The sequence below is a fragment of the Pezoporus wallicus genome, unplaced genomic scaffold (genome assembly GCF_028554395.1).
Source record: "Pezoporus wallicus isolate ANWC-B61680 ecotype Strahan unplaced genomic scaffold, APGP_CSIRO_Pwel_v1 contig_227, whole genome shotgun sequence".
In the NCBI taxonomy this organism is placed as follows: Eukaryota; Metazoa; Chordata; class Aves; order Psittaciformes; family Psittacidae; genus Pezoporus; species Pezoporus wallicus.
In genome coordinates this window covers 18,603,732-18,621,276 of record NW_026635704.1, presented here as the reverse complement: position 1 = coordinate 18,621,276, position 17,545 = coordinate 18,603,732, and the positions used below count along the sequence as shown (strand labels likewise).

At 37.6% G+C, this 17,545-nt stretch overlaps 1 protein-coding gene across 6 annotated transcripts in view; it reads left to right on the top strand.

Annotated features, from left to right (window-relative positions):
- The window catches only part of NSMAF (neutral sphingomyelinase activation associated factor), a 37,446-nt gene extending 21,754 nt beyond the window's left edge, over positions 1-15,692 (top strand). For 3 of the 6 annotated variants that reach the window (XM_057397845.1, XM_057397846.1, XM_057397847.1), the window contains 17 exons: positions 1,203-1,293; positions 1,382-1,445; positions 1,578-1,629; positions 2,645-2,765; positions 3,062-3,193; positions 4,856-4,898; positions 5,341-5,504; positions 6,328-6,436; positions 7,899-7,957; positions 8,641-8,708; positions 10,318-10,385; positions 10,600-10,723; positions 11,442-11,525; positions 12,529-12,679; positions 13,064-13,166; positions 14,139-14,248; positions 15,227-15,692. In XM_057397845.1, the coding sequence (XP_057253828.1) occupies positions 1,203-1,293; positions 1,382-1,445; positions 1,578-1,629; positions 2,645-2,765; positions 3,062-3,193; positions 4,856-4,898; positions 5,341-5,504; positions 6,328-6,436; positions 7,899-7,957; positions 8,641-8,708; positions 10,318-10,385; positions 10,600-10,723; positions 11,442-11,525; positions 12,529-12,679; positions 13,064-13,166; positions 14,139-14,248; positions 15,227-15,321 (1,638 nt within the window). In that variant the 3' untranslated portion in view covers positions 15,322-15,692. Of the gene's footprint in view, positions 1-1,202; positions 1,294-1,381; positions 1,446-1,577; positions 1,630-2,644; positions 2,766-3,061; positions 3,194-4,855; positions 4,899-5,340; positions 5,505-6,327; positions 6,441-7,898; positions 7,958-8,640; positions 8,709-10,317; positions 10,386-10,599; positions 10,724-11,441; positions 11,526-12,439; positions 12,680-13,063; positions 13,226-14,138; positions 14,251-15,226 lie in introns of those variants that run through there. The other 3 variants (XR_008970730.1, XR_008970731.1, XM_057397848.1) reach the window with 3 other exon arrangements.
- Positions 15,693-17,545: the final 1,853 nt, after the last annotated feature.

Sequence of the window (17,545 nt, the reverse complement as noted above, 5' to 3'; positions counted from 1 at the left end):
TCATGCTCCTTTTGACGCAGCCCAGCACGCGGTTGGTTTCTGGGCTGCGAGCACACACTGAAGCTGGCTCATGTTCAGTTTCTCATTGACCAACACCCCCAAGGAAAAAAAACCTGAAGACTAACAGATTTAAATGTGTAATGTAAAATATGTATTAGAATTAAACAGGACAAAGTTATAGAAATCTTAAGTACCTCCATTTAAGAAAAATGCTGAATTTGGGGGAGAGTACTTCAAATGGAGGAAATCTGGATTCATGGAGATCAGAGCACCAGCCTGGAATTTCCACATGCAGATAGTAATGCACAGTCTTTTTCCACTTCTCAAAGTAGGCAGGCTTTCTTTTCATAAATAGTTAAACAGATAGTTACAGACTTAGAAGGTACGCTGTTTCTTGGCTTTTTATTCTTTGCATAAAATTGTCTCTTACTGCAAGTTAATTATTCCAAAATCATTTATAGAATGTAAGTTAATTATGTAGTAATTTATATTTAGTAATTATTCCACAGTCATTTAAAGAACATAAATATATTTAATGCTTTGGAACCTTTATTAGTTCTTAGTGAGGCATTAGAAAAAAATGTTGCCAGACTAACTGCATTATATTGACAAAAAGGATTAAATGTTTCAAAGTAATAGGGCTTCCTAAGATTGTAGAAGGAAAGAACATGATCAATATTATGTTTTCAGTCATGGTAAACAATGTTTTCTTTCTAAGATATGACTGTTTCTTTAAGCTGTTAGCTGCCTCATGCTTACTGCAGTAAAAGTAATTTTATTTAGATTATGATAGGTTTTGGAAATAACACATAGGAGCTTCAGATAGGAGGGAATCTTCCAGGTTGAATTAAGTCAGTACATTCTTCTGTACTCTCTTTACACTTCGTATGAAAGATAAAAAAGGAAGCGCTTGTTTGCACTCCTTTGAAGTTGAGTCACTGCAGTTACATATGAGAGAGGAAAAAAGACTAAAACCTGGTAATTCTGGATTCAAAGTTGCAAAGAATTTCTTGCCTTGTAGATTTACTGATCTGATTACAGCTGCATGTTTATTAGAACCTAGTTTGTTTCATTGTTTAAAGAAGAAAAAGAGGGTGGTCCTAATCTCTGTCTTTAAAAAAAAAGTGTGTTTATATTCAATATTGAAGGAAAGCAGGAGTGCTGATTTTAAACAGACCTCTCTTTTTCTTCATATGTTGCAGACACGTTATCAGGAAATGCCAGAGCCTAAGTTCATGTATGGGAGCCATTACTCATCCCCAGGATATGTTTTGTTTTATCTCGTTAGAGTTGGTAAGACAGTTTTTATGTTCTCTCTGAGCAGTTACCTCCAAAGTGGACAAGGTTTGGAATAAGCTGATGGCCTTTTCTTTCTCCTTAGCTCCAGAATATATGCTCTGTCTGCAGAATGGAAAATTTGATCATGCTGACAGAACGTTCAATAGGTTTGTTTACATTTTGTCTATAAGGAGCTTGGGTTTGTTCTCGAATATGCATCAAGAGAGTGCAAAGCTTTAAAAACTGGGGGGGGGGGGGGGGGGGGGTTAACAAATGTGTGATTGTTATGTGTTATGTAGCCTTGCAGAGACCTGGAAAAACTGTTTGGATGGTGCAACAGACTTCAAAGAGGTAATTGACTGGAAAATTGTTCTAGTCCTTCTTGATAATCGCTGCTAAGCTTTCTCTTCTTAGCGGTCTCCTGTTGATTTGAGAGTTTTGGGTTGGGGATGAGGTATGTTTGGTTGGGTTTTTTTGTTCTGGTTTTTTGTGGGGTTTAGGTGTGTGTGTGGTAAGCCAGTTGACTGCATTTTCTGAATCCTTTAACATTTTAAACTTCTTCCTTCTGTTGAATTCCATAATTGCTTGTCTGTGTCTGCTTTGTGGCTTTTAATTTAACAGAACTGTCATTGCGAATGTTACTGGAATAAATGAGAATTACCAGAGTGGATTAAGGCTGAAAAGATGCAATTTTATATATTGTCTGCTGGAGTCCTGTAAGGATTTGGCTGTATTACAACAGTACATCTGGAAAGGTTAAACTACAGAAGTTTTTGGGTTTTGAGCCTTGTAGACTATAGCTTGTATAATATGTAGAGAATGATTAACTGTCAGATAGTGGGTGCTGTTAAATAAGGTTCCTTTGATAAAGGAGTTTAATATAGTGATTCTTAAAAAAAAAAAAGTCTATAGTTAATGGTTAGCTATTGTGGTCTTTAAATTATTGGCTTAACCTCTGAAACTTGTCATTCTCGTTTTCTGTATTTTTGCCTTGATTCTCAACTGATGGCTATGCAATGAGAGTTCTGAAGATATTCTTACATATTATGGATTCATGTGTCACATATTACATGTTAAAAATATTTATGCCGCTCTGAATTTAGCTCTGAAAATTGCCTAGTAGTTGGAAGGATAATGGGGGGAAACTTTCAGACATGCATAACTGACAGAGGATAAAGCCTGGAAAAATTACTACCCAACTTTAGGGCTTGGCATATAAACCTTGGTAACTTTTAGTTTTTATTTAAGTTATTAGTTATTTTATTAAGTTATTAAGTTATTTAAGTATTTAGGTTTTTTTTTCGTATTGTACTAAAGTGATGAAATCCCAGCTAATCTCAAAACTTCCTTTTATTTTTTTTTTCAGTTGATTCCAGAATTTTATGAAAATGATTCTAGTTTTCTAGTAAACAGTTTGAAGCTGGACTTGGGAAAAAGGCAGGGTGGAAAGATGGTTGATGATGTAGAGCTTCCCCCTTGGGCGTCAGGTAATAATTCATAATACAAGAAGTTTGAATATTAATTCAAGATGATCTGGATTCCTGGGATGTCAGTTCTTCTCTCAGAAATGCCTGTTCTATTTTCTTCTGAAGGAATTTTTCCTTCAAAACATTGACATAATTAATAGTTGTGTTTAATTTTTAAAGCAAATTTGAGGTTTGGTGGGGGGTGTTGGGGTTTTTTTGGTTGCTTGCTTTCTCAAGAACGAAGAGAAACAGAGATGGATACCAGTACTGGGTGGTGTATCTTCTCCTTCAATTAACTTTTCTCTTTCTCTTGCCAGGTCCTGATGACTTTCTTCGGAAGAGTCGAGAGGCTTTAGAAAGTCAGTATGTATCAGAACATCTTCATGAATGGATTGACATAATATTCGGCTACAAACAGAAAGGAACTGAAGCAGTTGCAGCTCACAATGGTAAATATATACTTTATAAAAACAAATTAAAAGGTGCTTTAATTAGGTAGGAATGGTAAATAACAGTGTTTCTAGTGTCTGATTTGTTTTAAGCATTCATAACTGTCCTTTGAATGTTTGATCCTTAAAGGAAATGCAGTTCTTTGTTACTGAAATAATGTCTTATCTAGTAAAATCTATTGCTTTCATGGTGATTTGCATCTTTGAAGATGTACTTAAGATGACAGCATACAACCCTCATGGCAGGGGGGTTGGAACTAGATGATCTTTAGGTCATTTTCAACCCTAACTGTTCTATTTTATGGTAGGTCAGAAGGGTCTGCAGCACTGCTGTTATTTGCTCGCACTGCATGGTGTGGCAATGTAGTGTGGAATTGCCGTTTCCCAATTAAAAATGGGAGTCTGTAGGGTTTCTACACAGACTATTTAACTTTCCTGTACTGTAATTGCAGTGTGAGAATTTCAATGCAATTTTTTCCTCTCCTTCTGAGAGAGAATTGGCAAGTGAAAGAAGGGGCCAATGGGCTAAAGCTCTCTAGGAGCAAGAATGTAAAGAAAAAAAAAAAATCATGTACGTGACTAAGTTTGTCCTTGTGTACATATATACAGCTGCAGTAGTATACATACTTCTTCCTGTATATGTTGAAAGCTTTACTGCTTGCAATCTTATTCTGGGCATGTATGTAATCGTTGTGAATGCTTACAAAAGGGGTGATTGCTACATGGATGCGTTAATTTATCTAGACCTAACAGTAATAACAATGATTAAGTTATTCAGCAGTCTGATATTTAGCTATGTGTGTTACTACCCAGTAAGGAAAAGGTAAAGGAAGATTAGTCAGATTTTTAGGGTATTTATTCCAGAAGCCTTGATGTTTTTGATGGATTGGAAGTAACAGACAATGTTGAGGTAGTCTGCATTTTTGAAGATAGAAGTTTGAAAACAACTTTCCTACAGCGGGGGGGGGGGGGAGAAGGAATAGGCAACTCTTCATTGCAGTAGTTAATGCTTTCTACTTCCTGGATAAGATAATGTGATTTATTTTGTGGTGGGTTTTTTGTTTGTTTGTTTTCTTCGGTTTGGTTTGTTGAGGATTTTTTAATATGCTTCCCGACATGTTCTTAAATAGTATTTTAGGCTTGCAGGGTTTGGCATCCACTCATGCTGTGACCATAAGTGTCAATTACAATGTGCCAGAGGCTTTGAATATGGTAAATGAGCATTTAAATTATGGCACCTATATTTTTACCTCTCAAATGGGAGCCCATTTTATGCACAGTATGCTGCTTCTGCTGCAACATGGATTTTTTTTAGCATAATAAATTGAGGACACTTGAGAATATCCAGTTAATGCAACTGTGCTTTTTTTTTTTTCCTTATTGAGTGGCGGGTATTTAATGAAGCCTAAGTAAGTAATTCTTCCTTTATGAAAGGACTGACTTATTCTGAAACTCTGAGTCTCTTAGAAATCCTAAACTTTCTTCAGGTAAGAAACCCAGGATTAAAGCACAAGATCTCAGATTCTGTAGCCTGCTGAAATAACTTAGTTGCTTAAATATAACCGAGTTGCGTAAAACATACAGCTTTTTTTTTATAGTATGTATGCAAGAAAATGTCCTTGTATAGCTACATAGTACAAATAAACTTTCTTTTCCCCCCAGTGTTTCACCCATTAACTTATGAAGGAGGAGTGGATTTAAACAGGTAATTAAAAAGAATCTGAATGGTTTTGTTAAAGCAGTTAGCTGAATTTCTCAGTATCCCTCCAGATTCTCTGGTGGCTGTAAAAGTACTTTGAACGTGAATGGTGTAGCTCTTCCATTTCATACTCCCAGGTATGCAGAAAACCAGCATTGGGTTCTCGGTTTTATCATGTGTTGAAAGATTGTTACTTGAAAACTTTTTCAATCTGGCTTTTGTAAAATTGCTTTATATTTTTAGTTGATGAGCATGTTGTCATACATTAGCAAAATTATGAAGCTGTCTTCTGACAGTTCTGCACATCTGTGGTAAATCAGTTTTGTAAGAACTGCGATGGCCTATACTGCTGTAGTTAACTGTACAGGCAGGCCCATGCTTTCAGGGGAAGAAAGGAAGAAAAAGTACTTGCCTATTTGGCTTAATTAAGTATCTTGTTTTTGGAAAGTATTATGGATCCCAACGAAAAAGTAGCTCTGCTGACACAAATCTTGGAGTTTGGACAGACACCGAAACAGTTGTTTACAATTCCTCATCCTCGAAGGATAATGCCGAAGTTGAAAAGCTTGGCTGGAACATCTAGTCACAATGTTTCCATAACTGAGTCTCCAGGTAAATGTCTACAGATAAACTGGCAGTGTAATGGATTTGTAATTTTGACAAGTTCTGTATCTTTCTCCCACAGGATCTTGTTATACAACTCTTGGACACTTTCCCAGTAAGCCAACTCAAAATAAATCCATGAACTAATTGTTAAACTGGCAAGACCAATTTCATATTTGGAAATACAGGCATTGTCCTGCCTTCTGCTTTCTGTCCCTGTGATCTCCTGTGGGGCTGTTCAACCTCTGCTTTTGAAGCCATGGGAGGGCTGTCATCCCTGCTTTTTTATGACATTTTAAAATCAAGCTGATATGACAGCTTCAATGACCATATCTGCAGGCATTCCAAATGATGTAAAGATTTGCTCAGTTTTTAAACAGGGGTGTCTTTAGGGTGATCGATTGGCTTGGTCTAAATAAACCCTAAGAACTTACATTAAGCACCTAAATTTTGTTCCTTTTCTATGACTTAAAGCCTATGGGTTTTTTGGTTTGGTATTTTTGTTTGGTTTGATGGCTTGTTGGTTGGTTTGGGTTTTTTCCATTTTGGAAATGTATTCCCTCAAGTCTCCGGTTTAAAAGCCCTGTTTTGGAAAAAAAAAAAACAAACCCCAAACCAACATATATTTGACAGTGTAAGCCTATGCATTCAGGAAGAAATCTGACGAAAAGTTGGTGAACTTGTCACTTTCTACTTTAGCTAAAAATTCTTATTCCTGGATCTCTCCATGATTTCTGTGCTTTCATCTTTGTCTGCAACTTCAGCTACCTAATTATTTGAAGTCAATCTTTTTCTATTTGTGATGGAGCTTTATTGTGGCATTGTATTGCAGTTTCTCCAAATGAAGAATCATTTGAAGATTTGACAGAAGAAAGTATAACACTTGCTTGGAACAACATTGCCAAACTAAAATTAGATGAGCAATATAAAATTCACAAAGAGTAGGTACTATTTTTTTCACAATCAAAATTGTTCCATTTAGTTTTGGGGCAGGGGAAGTATCTGCATGTCAATCTGAATGATGGGTTAGGTCTTAAGGTAAATACATTTCTTTGTGAGGCAGCTCATTGATTTGATTATACAAGATGATTCTGAGTATATGCTGGGTTATCAATCCAGAAAAGGTATTTGTCAGCTTGTGTTTGTTGTTGTTGTTCCTTACACAGATCTAGAGCTAAGTTCCATATCATTTTAGTAGCTGAAGCAGATACTGATTACCCTTCTCTAAAACTGTGATAGCAGCAGCCAGATAAATTTCATTGAATCATATGATGGTTAGAGTTGGAAAGGACCTTCAGATCATCTAGTTTCAACTGCTCTGCCTCCATTTATATTTTTATGACCCCAGGAGGACCTAACTTACTCATTCCATTTGTTTTTTTAAGGAAAAACAACTTAAGTTCAAGTACTGTACACCTTAAGCTGCTGCTGTATGAGCAGCTTGCAAAGTCTCCAGCTATAGGCTTTCAGTTAATCCAGGTATCAAAGTACTGTTGCGATGGTTTCCTTGGGAGTCTTGAGTCAGCAAGGGCACTTCAGGTGAACTTTGAAAATACCTAACAATGAACAACAGCTATATTTTAAAGAAGATTTTCCTTTGGCCCCATCCCTTGTGCTGGTGGCTGAACTAGTAGGAGGATTTCTTACTGCTTTGAGTGCAACTACTTTCTTGTCTGTAAACAGTATAGAAAAGAAACATTCTCTTGTCCAGAAAACAAGGTAATACTTGTAGTGAGAAAGGGCCTCTGGTACCAGGTTGTTAGGGTTAGGGAAATCCAGAACCTGAAAACAGACTGAATTTCAGTTTCCAATCCTTTGTTTGCTTGGTGGGAGCTTGTTTGTTTGTTTGTTTGTTTTGTGGATTTTGTTGGGTTTTTCTTTCAGATTGCTGAGAAAAACTAGAAGTAGGTCTGCGTAGCAGAATTTTGGCTGTGCAGAATTCTCTGTGCTTCCTAACAACTAACTCCCTAATATAAGCTATATATCTAAATATCTAGACTACAGTGATTTTGCCACTGTCAAAGTTGAGAAGACATGCAAGTTCTGATTCCTGACACTTGAGGTATTCAGTATCTGCTTGTAGGCAGGTTCCTGACGGCTTTCTTTAGCTAATCCCAAATTGGAAAGACTCAGTGTGAAACTATTTGTCCTCTCATTGGGCATGTCCTTTCTGATGAGGATGAAGTTCTTGCAGAACAGTGTGGGGAACTTGTAGTGATGTTTCACTTTTCATATCAAGATATATTTTGGTCTCTAGTTATATAAAACACCACTGTAGTGCTTTTACTCACCTTGAATGTCTTAGCCCTTCCAGAGATCAAATAACAAATTTAAACTGTAGTCAATTTACAGTTAAGTTTTAAAACCTATGAAATCACCTATAAGCTTCCTTGTATTAAACAGGGCAATTACTGGAATAGCAGTCACTTGCAATGGGTCTTCTGTTTTCACTACATCCCAGGGTAAGTATTATTGCAAAGATATTTATTAGACCCTGGAGTGTAAATGCAGGTTAATGTTTTGTGAACGAAATAGCATGAAACTCTGCAATGTAGATAAGATTGAATCCCATTAGTATCTTCACTGACAGCAAAGACAATGTCAAATGTGGTATTTATGGAACCACTGGGGTTTTTACAGTCATGAAAAGAGCAGCCCTAATCTTCTGCCAAATGCATGATCTTTGTTTTCATTTCATATTCAATTCCTTCTCACTGAGGGTATTCATATGCAAAGGCTAGTTCTGTTTGGCTTTTGGATTGTCACTTTGAAAGTCTCCTATTATAAAAACTAAGTTAAAGGTATTTTTCCCATAATACTTCAAGTACATAAACTTGTTAAGTTTTAGATCACTTTAGACTCAAAGATCTCAATATCATCTATATTTAGGCTTGGGAAGGTGGTAATTTCTCCTTTCAGGTATGGGAGTGTTCTTACAGTTTGATGGGCATGGGGGAGTCTGTAGCTGGTGTAGAACAGGATAGTTCCAGGCTCCAGTCACAAGCTTTATAAAGAGTTTAAGACTATGAGAAACCTATGTATACTTTTCATAGTAAGATATTTGAATATTCAGATAGGACCAAAATTACTGTCTTCTATAATATAAACCAGTCTTTTTATCTTCTATTTTGTCCATTGTCTCCAGATTCAACTTTGAAGATGTTTTCTAAGGAATCAAAAAAAATCCAGAGAAGCATGTCCTTTTCAAACATGGTAAGCTGCTGTCAAAATAAAAACAAGATCACTGGGAATCTTCTGAAAGCTACTCAGAAAAATGGCTCTTAGTACACATCAGTGCTTCTTTTCTTCCCCTGCCTACTCAGTTGTATTGTGTATGAATAATTTAGCAGAGTGAATTGAGACTCTGTCAGGCCTCCAGGGAGACAGAGTGCATTCTTGAAACATGGGAACATTAGATGGTTGCAGTTCTGTGCCAGCTCTGTTCTGAGTTGCCCTGCTATCCAGGAAAGGGCTTGCAGTAGACAAATAGTCTGGCATGAGCAGAGGAGTCTTTCTGAACAACCTTGAACTGCCACTGGGATCAGAATCACAAAGCTTAAATTCCACCCATGTGCTCACACCCAGCATTGCCTTGCTGCTTCCAAACGCTTGAAGGTTGTGAGTCAACTAGCAGAGGAAAACCAACCACACAGAGTGGAATTTCTGCTGGGTGAATTTGAGCTGTCTTTCCTCAATAAGCAGTGATCTCTGCAAGCTCTGAGCAACTTTTTTTAATCTGCTTCTAAAACAGACCTTGGAAAGAGATTCTGTATTTGATTTTCTGTGCTTGAGTACTGTGGGCAGACCTGGGTCATAGGGATTCACTCCCAATTGTCACGTTCACAATCCTTTATTGAGGCAAGATACTAAGATATAACAACCTTCTCTGTACCTTCATCTCTGGGGGGGTGGAACAAAAAAGGTAAAGGGGTTGCCTACATAGACCATGCTGTGGCTTCTAACAGGTCCCCAGGTAAGGTGCAGAATCAAGACCCTGTGGCCTGCCATGGCACACACTAGGTGGTGAAGCTAGATACAGCAATTCCTAATGCTTTAGTCAAAGCAAAATTAGGATATGTTGCTTCTTGGCCTGTAAAAAGGGAGCTCTTGACTCCTAAGCCAAAAGTCATTTTTTCATGAGGAGGCCTTGTATACCTTTTCTTTATTATTCTCCTCTCTGTAGTCTTAGTGCTGATCTGTTGCAGCAATGCCAGAAGGAGTAGTCTTTTTACAATCCAGCATCTTACTGGCTTTTTTAAAACAGATGTAAAACACAACCAGTAGTGATACTAGTAGAAGCACTGGGCTGATTTTATTTTTTTTCCCTTGCTGCTTCCATTGATGGTAATGTAACTGAGCATCTGTCTGTAAGGAATGTTCTTGTTGAGAAATGCAGGATTTAGATAGTTATGCTTGTTGTTTGAAAGAGCTGAGTTGATAAGTAGCTGTCATGGAGAACAAACATCAAAGGAAACCTTCATTTTAGTTTCTGTTAGGTGATTGCATCTAGAATTGATAGTACCTTACAAGATTAAGAGCTGACCCATTTTCTCCTGAGTGAGGAATTACATACCATGTCCTTGAGATACCACCATTTTGAAAAGGGAGCTCCATCAGTTCCGTATTCCTTAACTTCAGTGCCTCCTGTACATATACCAGGGGTTAAATATTCTTGCTGTTCAGTGTCCAACCTATAAAGTTGGGCTTTCTTGTGTTCATATATCACCTGTATGTTGTGTGTATAGAAGATTAAGATGCTTCCTGTTCTCCAGAAGCATTAGGGTAAGAGATTGAACACTACTTCCTTTTCTCTTTCTTACAGGCTTTGTCATCTTGTCTGATCTTACCAGGAGATACCACTGTCATAAGTTCTTCATGGGACAATCATATGTGTGTATTTACTACTTACTTTATTGAATTACACTGAATGCCTTGGTTGTTATGCTTATGGTTTTAGATAATGATACAAAAATTCATTGTTAAGATGCAGTGTATTTCCACTTGATTTTCAGTAGATTTGTTAGAAACTGTAGAAGCCAAGTTACTTTCATCTATTTAGAAAAAAACCCTGAAGTTTTCTGCCTTTATAACCTTCTCCTGCTAGATATTTTTATTCAGTTGCATTCGGAAGACAGCAAGACATCTTAATGGGACATGATGATGCAGTCAGTAAGATCTGTTGGCAAGATGGGCGTTTGTATTCTGCATCTTGGGATTCCACTGTGAAGGTTTGTATATGGGTTTGTTGTACTTCAGTAACTATTTATCCCTAAGTGCTTTATAATATTCAGCCAGCCAAATGCTTTGGAGTGGATGTACCTGTTGTGCTGGAATAATAACTTAGTGTCACAGTAGGTTTGCTTCTAGAATATCTATCTTCTTCATTTAGCTTTATCTCAACTGTTTCAAAGATGAAGTGTTACTTTAAATTTCGTTTCTTCTAACTTACTCTAAATGTAGAGGTTTTGGAAGCAAACTGTATTTGTAGGAGAAACTGGAGTGTTCTGTGACCTTGACTCGTGATTTTGTTTGCTGAGTAGAATAGGCTTCTGAAATGTTTCAGTTGTGTAGTTTATGTTCATCAGATAAGTGGACCAGGAACTTGCTATCTAAAGAGCATGCCTACAGTTAGGTGGAAAGGTAATTTGGAAATTAGAGACAGGAAGGGATGTATATGGCTTTTTGGTAAGTATACATTCAGTGCAGTGATGTACCTAAGCAGGCTTCTATAAGCTCTCTGGAATCAGCATAGTCCTGTTCAGTATGTGGCTCTGTTTAGGGTAAATGAGTTCAGGTGCCATTTGCTGTTGCTGCATTCTGCCACGCAGGCAAGGTCGAGAGTTCACACGAGCAGCCCTCCTTGTAATGTGAGAATTCAGTACTGAAGAAACTCATCCAGGGTTATACTAATGCTTCCTTGAGCAAACTGAAATATCTGTGTTGTAGGTGTGGCACTGTGCTCCTGGAGAGACCTTGAGCAGTAAAAAACACCGCTTTGAACTGCTGGCAGAGCTAGAACATGAAGTTAGTGTAAGTATGTGGATAGAGATATGGTATCTCAAAATATGAAAATTAATTGCTCATTAAAATCAAAGTCAAGATCTAGTACTAAAGCACAAGGATTGGGTTGGGTGTACTGTTGGAAGTGTGTGTGTAGGGGAGGGGGCTGGTTTGTTTTTTGTGGGTTTGTCTGATGTGTCCTGCATCAGTGTCCTGTGCTTCCCTGGTCAAGGTCTGTTCCTGGGGACTTTTTAATTTGTCTGGCTTAGCTTGTAAGCACAAAGTTCCAGAGGAAGAAAGGGAGGACTGGGGACTTTTTGTCTACTGCTTTGTTTTCAGAAACAGACTCATGTTTTTCAGGTATTTGCATTGTTACAGCTTCTTCTTAATGTAGATTTGCCAAAGGCAAGCAAATGAAAAAGAATTCCTCAAAGTTCTTTACCATGCTCTGAAATACATTAGTGGATCTCACTGTAACTATATTAAACACATTGTGTGAAGTGAATCATAAATGTGTAACTGCTAACTTTTATTTATAGTCTGTAATGTCATTCTATAGTAGTATATTTAGAATATACTGTGTTTTAAACCTTATTAATGTTTAGGGTTTTTAACAGGTCACATAATAGGCAAATACTAAACCAGTTCTGATAATATTTAAGAACTGTACCCAAGGGAACTGGAAACAACTGACAGCTGGAATATATTTTTAAAGTAAAGAATTTCACCCTTAAGGGCAAATTCTTGCATTTAGATGGGGAGGGCATGGGAACTAGAAACAGTCAAAAATGGTAATTTCTATTTATGATTCTGCAAAGAAAAAGCATTTTAAAATAATATCAAAGAGACCTATCTTCTACTTTATACAGGCAGGATTTATAATAATTAAGGATGTTGCAGAATTAAATGTAAAAGCTTTTTGTAAACAAAATACCATCTTGCAGATAATGGGCTTGCTTTATGTGTGTTTAAAACCTTTATCAAGATGGCTCATGTGAAAGAACAGAGAATCATGGGATGTTTAACTTCTTAGGTAAATACAATCAACCTTAATGCTGCAAATACTATACTAGTGTCTGGAACCAAAGAAGGTACCATTAATGTTTGGGATATTACTACAGCAACAGCGTTGCACCAGTTACCATGTCATTCTGGAACTGTGTTTGATGCTGCTTTTAGTCCTGGTATGTTGGATTTCAATTTTTAATATGCATCATTGGGAATGTCAAAGGGAATTTTGTTCCTCATATCATGTAATACACCCTTCTTGTTGGAATTGCTACTTTAAGGGGGATGGTGAGATGTTTTGGATTTCCACTCATCTCCATTACAAAGAAGTTACTAATTGTAAACCAGGCCATACTAAGTTGTAAACCAGTGGGCTCAACACTTAAACCAACTTTGTTTATCATTGCTTGTTTAGGTAACATTAAAAATTAAGTCTCTATAAATACCTAGGTCAGGCAATGCCTCATCCAACATGCTCTATCACAGACTGCTTTGGTAACTAGGACTGAATGTCTAAACATGCTATTTTATTCTTGTTTCTTTTGTTTGCTTTTGTACAGACAGCAGGCATCTACTAAGCACAGGAGAAGACTGTTGTTTTAAAGTAATAGATGTACAGACTGGAATGGTTATCTCTTCTGTAACCACTGAGGAGCCACAGAGGTAATTCTGACAACATGCGGATTGTGAAGCTGCATGGCCAGCTCTGGAGATACCTGATGGTTGGTGATAGCAGAATGGAAGGGACAGTAATACTGGCAACTTTGTTTTACTGAACTGCTTTTTAAAGTGCAAAGGCTGACATTCTAGCATGTTGTGTGCATTAAGATCAAGCTTTCCAACCTGGGACAAAACCAGTCAAGTATCTAAGTAAATAACTCATGTTTTTTCTTAACCACTTTCACATCCATGAAAGATAACTGGTGCTGTAGCTAAGTTTGCAGCTTCCAGTTTTCTAACAGAGACAGTTCTCTTGCTTGTTTCATCTGTCAATGATCTTTTTTAAATATTTATCTTTTGCAATGCTTCCTTTTTGTTTCAATAATCTAAGAAAATATTAACTATTATAAGAAGAGGGATCACTTTTTTCCACAAACCAGTTCTTTATGGTTTATCAGGTAAACAGATGGAACCCTTATTCAGTTACTGAAGTAAAAACATAGCAGCCATACATGGGGTACACTTGTTGGTTCCTTTTGTGTGTGCATACATAGCTATGTATGTATATGAATGTGTATCTAAATCTTTTTTTCTTCAGTTATTTCCCTGAAAGTCCTCTTTGCATGAATGTTTCAGGAATATGAAGTGACACAAGTGAAAATGGTGGTTCATGAGAGCCCTTGCGTACCATAAACATATACAGCTGACTGGGTCCCTTTCTAATACAGGAATAAGTTCCATCATTCTGCTAGGGAAAGGTGTGGTTTGGTCTAGGGCAGTCAAGAGAAGCAAGTTTGGGTCATGACTCTTCAAAATAGTTTGGGGAATAACCTTTCCAGAAAGGTTGTGTTAGACAGTAGAGTTTCCTTCAGTTTGGTACATCATTTTCAATTCTTTTTGGCTTAGTCAGTTTGGAAATATTTAGCTCTCATTATGCAAGAGCTTGGAGTGAATTAATTCCAGACTTGCTTGCAGGTGCTTCAAATGGGATGGAAATACCATCTTATCAGGAAGTCAATCTGGTGAATTACTGATTTGGGATCTTCTTGGAGGAAAAGTTACTGAAAGACTCAAAGGACATACAGGTATGCCTGAATTATTCCTATTCTCAGATTGCATGGAAGATCCCTTAGTATTGAAAATTTTGCGAGTCATCTGCACAGTCAGTGAGCTGTTCTTAATGTGTTATCTGGAACACCAGAACTAAAAGTAGGTCCCATGAGCCACCTAGGAAATCTGTTAACAATGCAGGAATATATGACTGTTTACAAGACTGGCCAAAGGTAAATGACCTGGGATTTTTCTAATCCATACAACATTACAAAAATTATCAGTTTTCTATCTCATAGCCCTAACCTTAGTATAGACTGCACTGTTGTAGGCTTTGTTGAAGTCCATCCGGACTGAGAGTCTAACAACAAATTAAGTTAACCAGCAAAATAGTTTGGGATGGGGATTTATAGGCTTCTTAAATGTATGGTATAGTCTTCAGCACATTACTGACTAGGCTGTGTAAAAGAGAAACTGTTTTATTCAGTTTGTTTTTTCAGGCTGACTTAACGAACAGTTACTTCAAACTTCCCTATTACAAGCTTGTACTCTGGAACTTGACCTGTATAGAGATCGTTCTGTAGCTAGAGAAATCATTAGAATAGATTAGATTAGATGTGGGTTTCTAGGCATATTCTAGAAAATGTGAACATTCTTCTAAAAAGAGAAGGCCAACTGTTGGAGAGAAAAAAATCCCACTTTTTAGAAAAACCTTCTCTCCTTGCCCCCATGAATCTTTTTGCCAGTGTGCCATCTTCATTCTGTACTGCAACTGACATTGTCCCTCTAAGTACCCAAAGCCAGCTGAGGCAATGTAGCATGTGATCATTACTGTGAATAGAGGCAGCCACCTAGAAGCCAACTAACATTCTTCATAGCATATGTAGTCTCAGTGTAAGCCAAACTAATGATCAGATAATCCTAAACTCTTTCAAAAAGACCTGTTCCATCATCTTGAGTATTGCCTCTATTTGCATTTGGATTTACTTGTTTGGTTGGTTTTCATTCCCCAGGTGCCGTAATGTCCATGTGGATGAATGAACAGTGCAACAGTGTTATTACAGGAGGGGAAGACAAACAAATCGTATTCTGGAAACTGCAATACTAAGTGCCTTTCCCTCCAGATATTTAAATGAACTCTTATTTTAAACAAAACCTTTTAAAGGAACTTAACTGTGTGCGATGATGGCTGCTGAAGTTCAACCAGATAGGAAGCTTTGTTCAACTACAACTTTGTATGTTACGGTGACTTCACTGAGAGCTCTTAACTTCTGTTGTGTATGCATTTGTTTTTCATGGACTTACCATACAGAAAATTCTTGTCTAAAATGATATCTGAAGTGAAATTAAAGACCTATTTTTATGTAATTAAAGAGCTCTTCACTTGCAGTCATTGTTTGATTTACGTAGAATGCATCATAGCTAGCTGTTTGAACTAGTTTCAAAGAAACAGCATTTGCATTAAGAAGTCTTTAAGGATGCTTGCAGCTTAGTGCCACATCTCATGACAATGTATGTACCTCCTACGTAGTCAGCCTTTCTTCCTAGCGAAGATGCAGATGATGGTAAATGCTATTTTGAACACTAAGGCAGCTGTTGCTCTGAGCAGTGGTGGGTCTAGTCTACTGTCTAGTCTTCAAATGTGTTTGCAAAGGCATAGAGGAGAATAAGAATATATTTCACGTTGCTTTTTCCTCTTACATTAGCCTGAAAAGAAGCCAAGCATAAAATTGATCCCCTAACAGAAAACAGTTATATATATATATATATAAAACTATGTAACATGTAAATCTTTCCTCATAATGGGCATGAAGCTAGTCTTAAGCTGAACTACTACTGCCTTCCATCACTTCTATTACTATCCTTCTCTTAATAATCTTCAGCATCTTCATTCATGCTTTGTTTGGTGTTTGCAGCCTCTCAACTCAAATCATCTTTGAGATGGAATTTAAAGACAACAGTGTTTAAATAGAGCTGTAGCTTGTGGGTTTATCCTCTGTTTTAACCCAGTGATAAAGCAGTGTTGGACTGGGCTTACTTGCTCTGTAGGACTTCAGGATATGACTCCCTGCAAAGAGCTGTTCTGAAGTTAAAGACCTGAAATAGTCTTTTAATGGCTGATTACAGCACCAAACAGCTGCAGTTGACATTGCCCCAAAATCAATATTTATTTCTGTCCTGGTATTCTCTGCTGCTGGTATTATGATGTGTCCAAGACAGGCATCCTTTTAAGCTACAGTCAGTCTTTTGTCTGTAGCTATCCTGCCTGGGTTGACACCTAACATCAATGTGGCTTTAACTGTAAAACAATCGTTTCATGGTTGAGGGATGCTTTTTCATTCCCTCAACTTTTAATTATGCTGGAGTTTTATTTTTAATAACAATGCCATGATGGTAAAGCAAACTGGTATTCCAGCTGCATTACTCCCTTGGTTTAGCAAATACTTGAATCTTTTTCTGTAATCCATGAGTGTGGTGAAAGCACATGTGGCAAAAGATTAACCCATACCAGCATGTTACCAGTCTTAATCACGCAGCACAATGTTTGGTGGCTGCCCTGTTTCTTCACCTTTTACTATATTTATTTCCCAGATATAACTGTGTGTACGCAAAGAGAGCAAAAAATATCATATTCTACACTTGCCTGCAACTGTCTTGGGCGATTTTGGGCACAGCTGTGCTCCTTTGTCATGAGGGGGCCTCCTGTTGACCTAAACCAGAGGAACACAAGCCTGTTTTGAATTACCTCAGACAGAAAATACCCTTAACTTTCTTTTGGTTAAAGATGGATGCCAGATCCTGCATCCGAGGTTTGCTTGCTGCTGTAAAGCATGCTCACACAACAGAGCCCTCAAGCAGCTGCCTCATTGCCTAAAGTAACCTTTATAAGGGGGGGGGGTGAAATAATGAAGTTAACCTTGTTACTGGTCACATTATCAGTAGGCATCAGTACTACATTGTTTTGGGCTCCAGGGATTTCATAGCAAAGCAAACTAGCTTGTCAAGGAACTTAAGGATGACTGCCACAGGCCCTGTGCCCAAAAAGCTGAACCATACCAATGCTACATGAAGCCACCAATTTACTGGCAGTAAGCACTTGCCACAGTGGTTCCAGAGACATATAATTTAGTAACCAAACAACCCAATTAAAATGGCTCCCAAGATAAATTCAATCACCACTGCAGCCTGAGGTAGTGTAATGGGTTTCTCCCAGTTACAGTACTGCCAGGAAGAAGAGCACACTGCAGCTCAGATCAACTGGAATTGCCAGCCCTACCCTCATTGGTACTTTTCCTACAAACTGGGAAAGGTACAGCTAGCTGCACATGCTA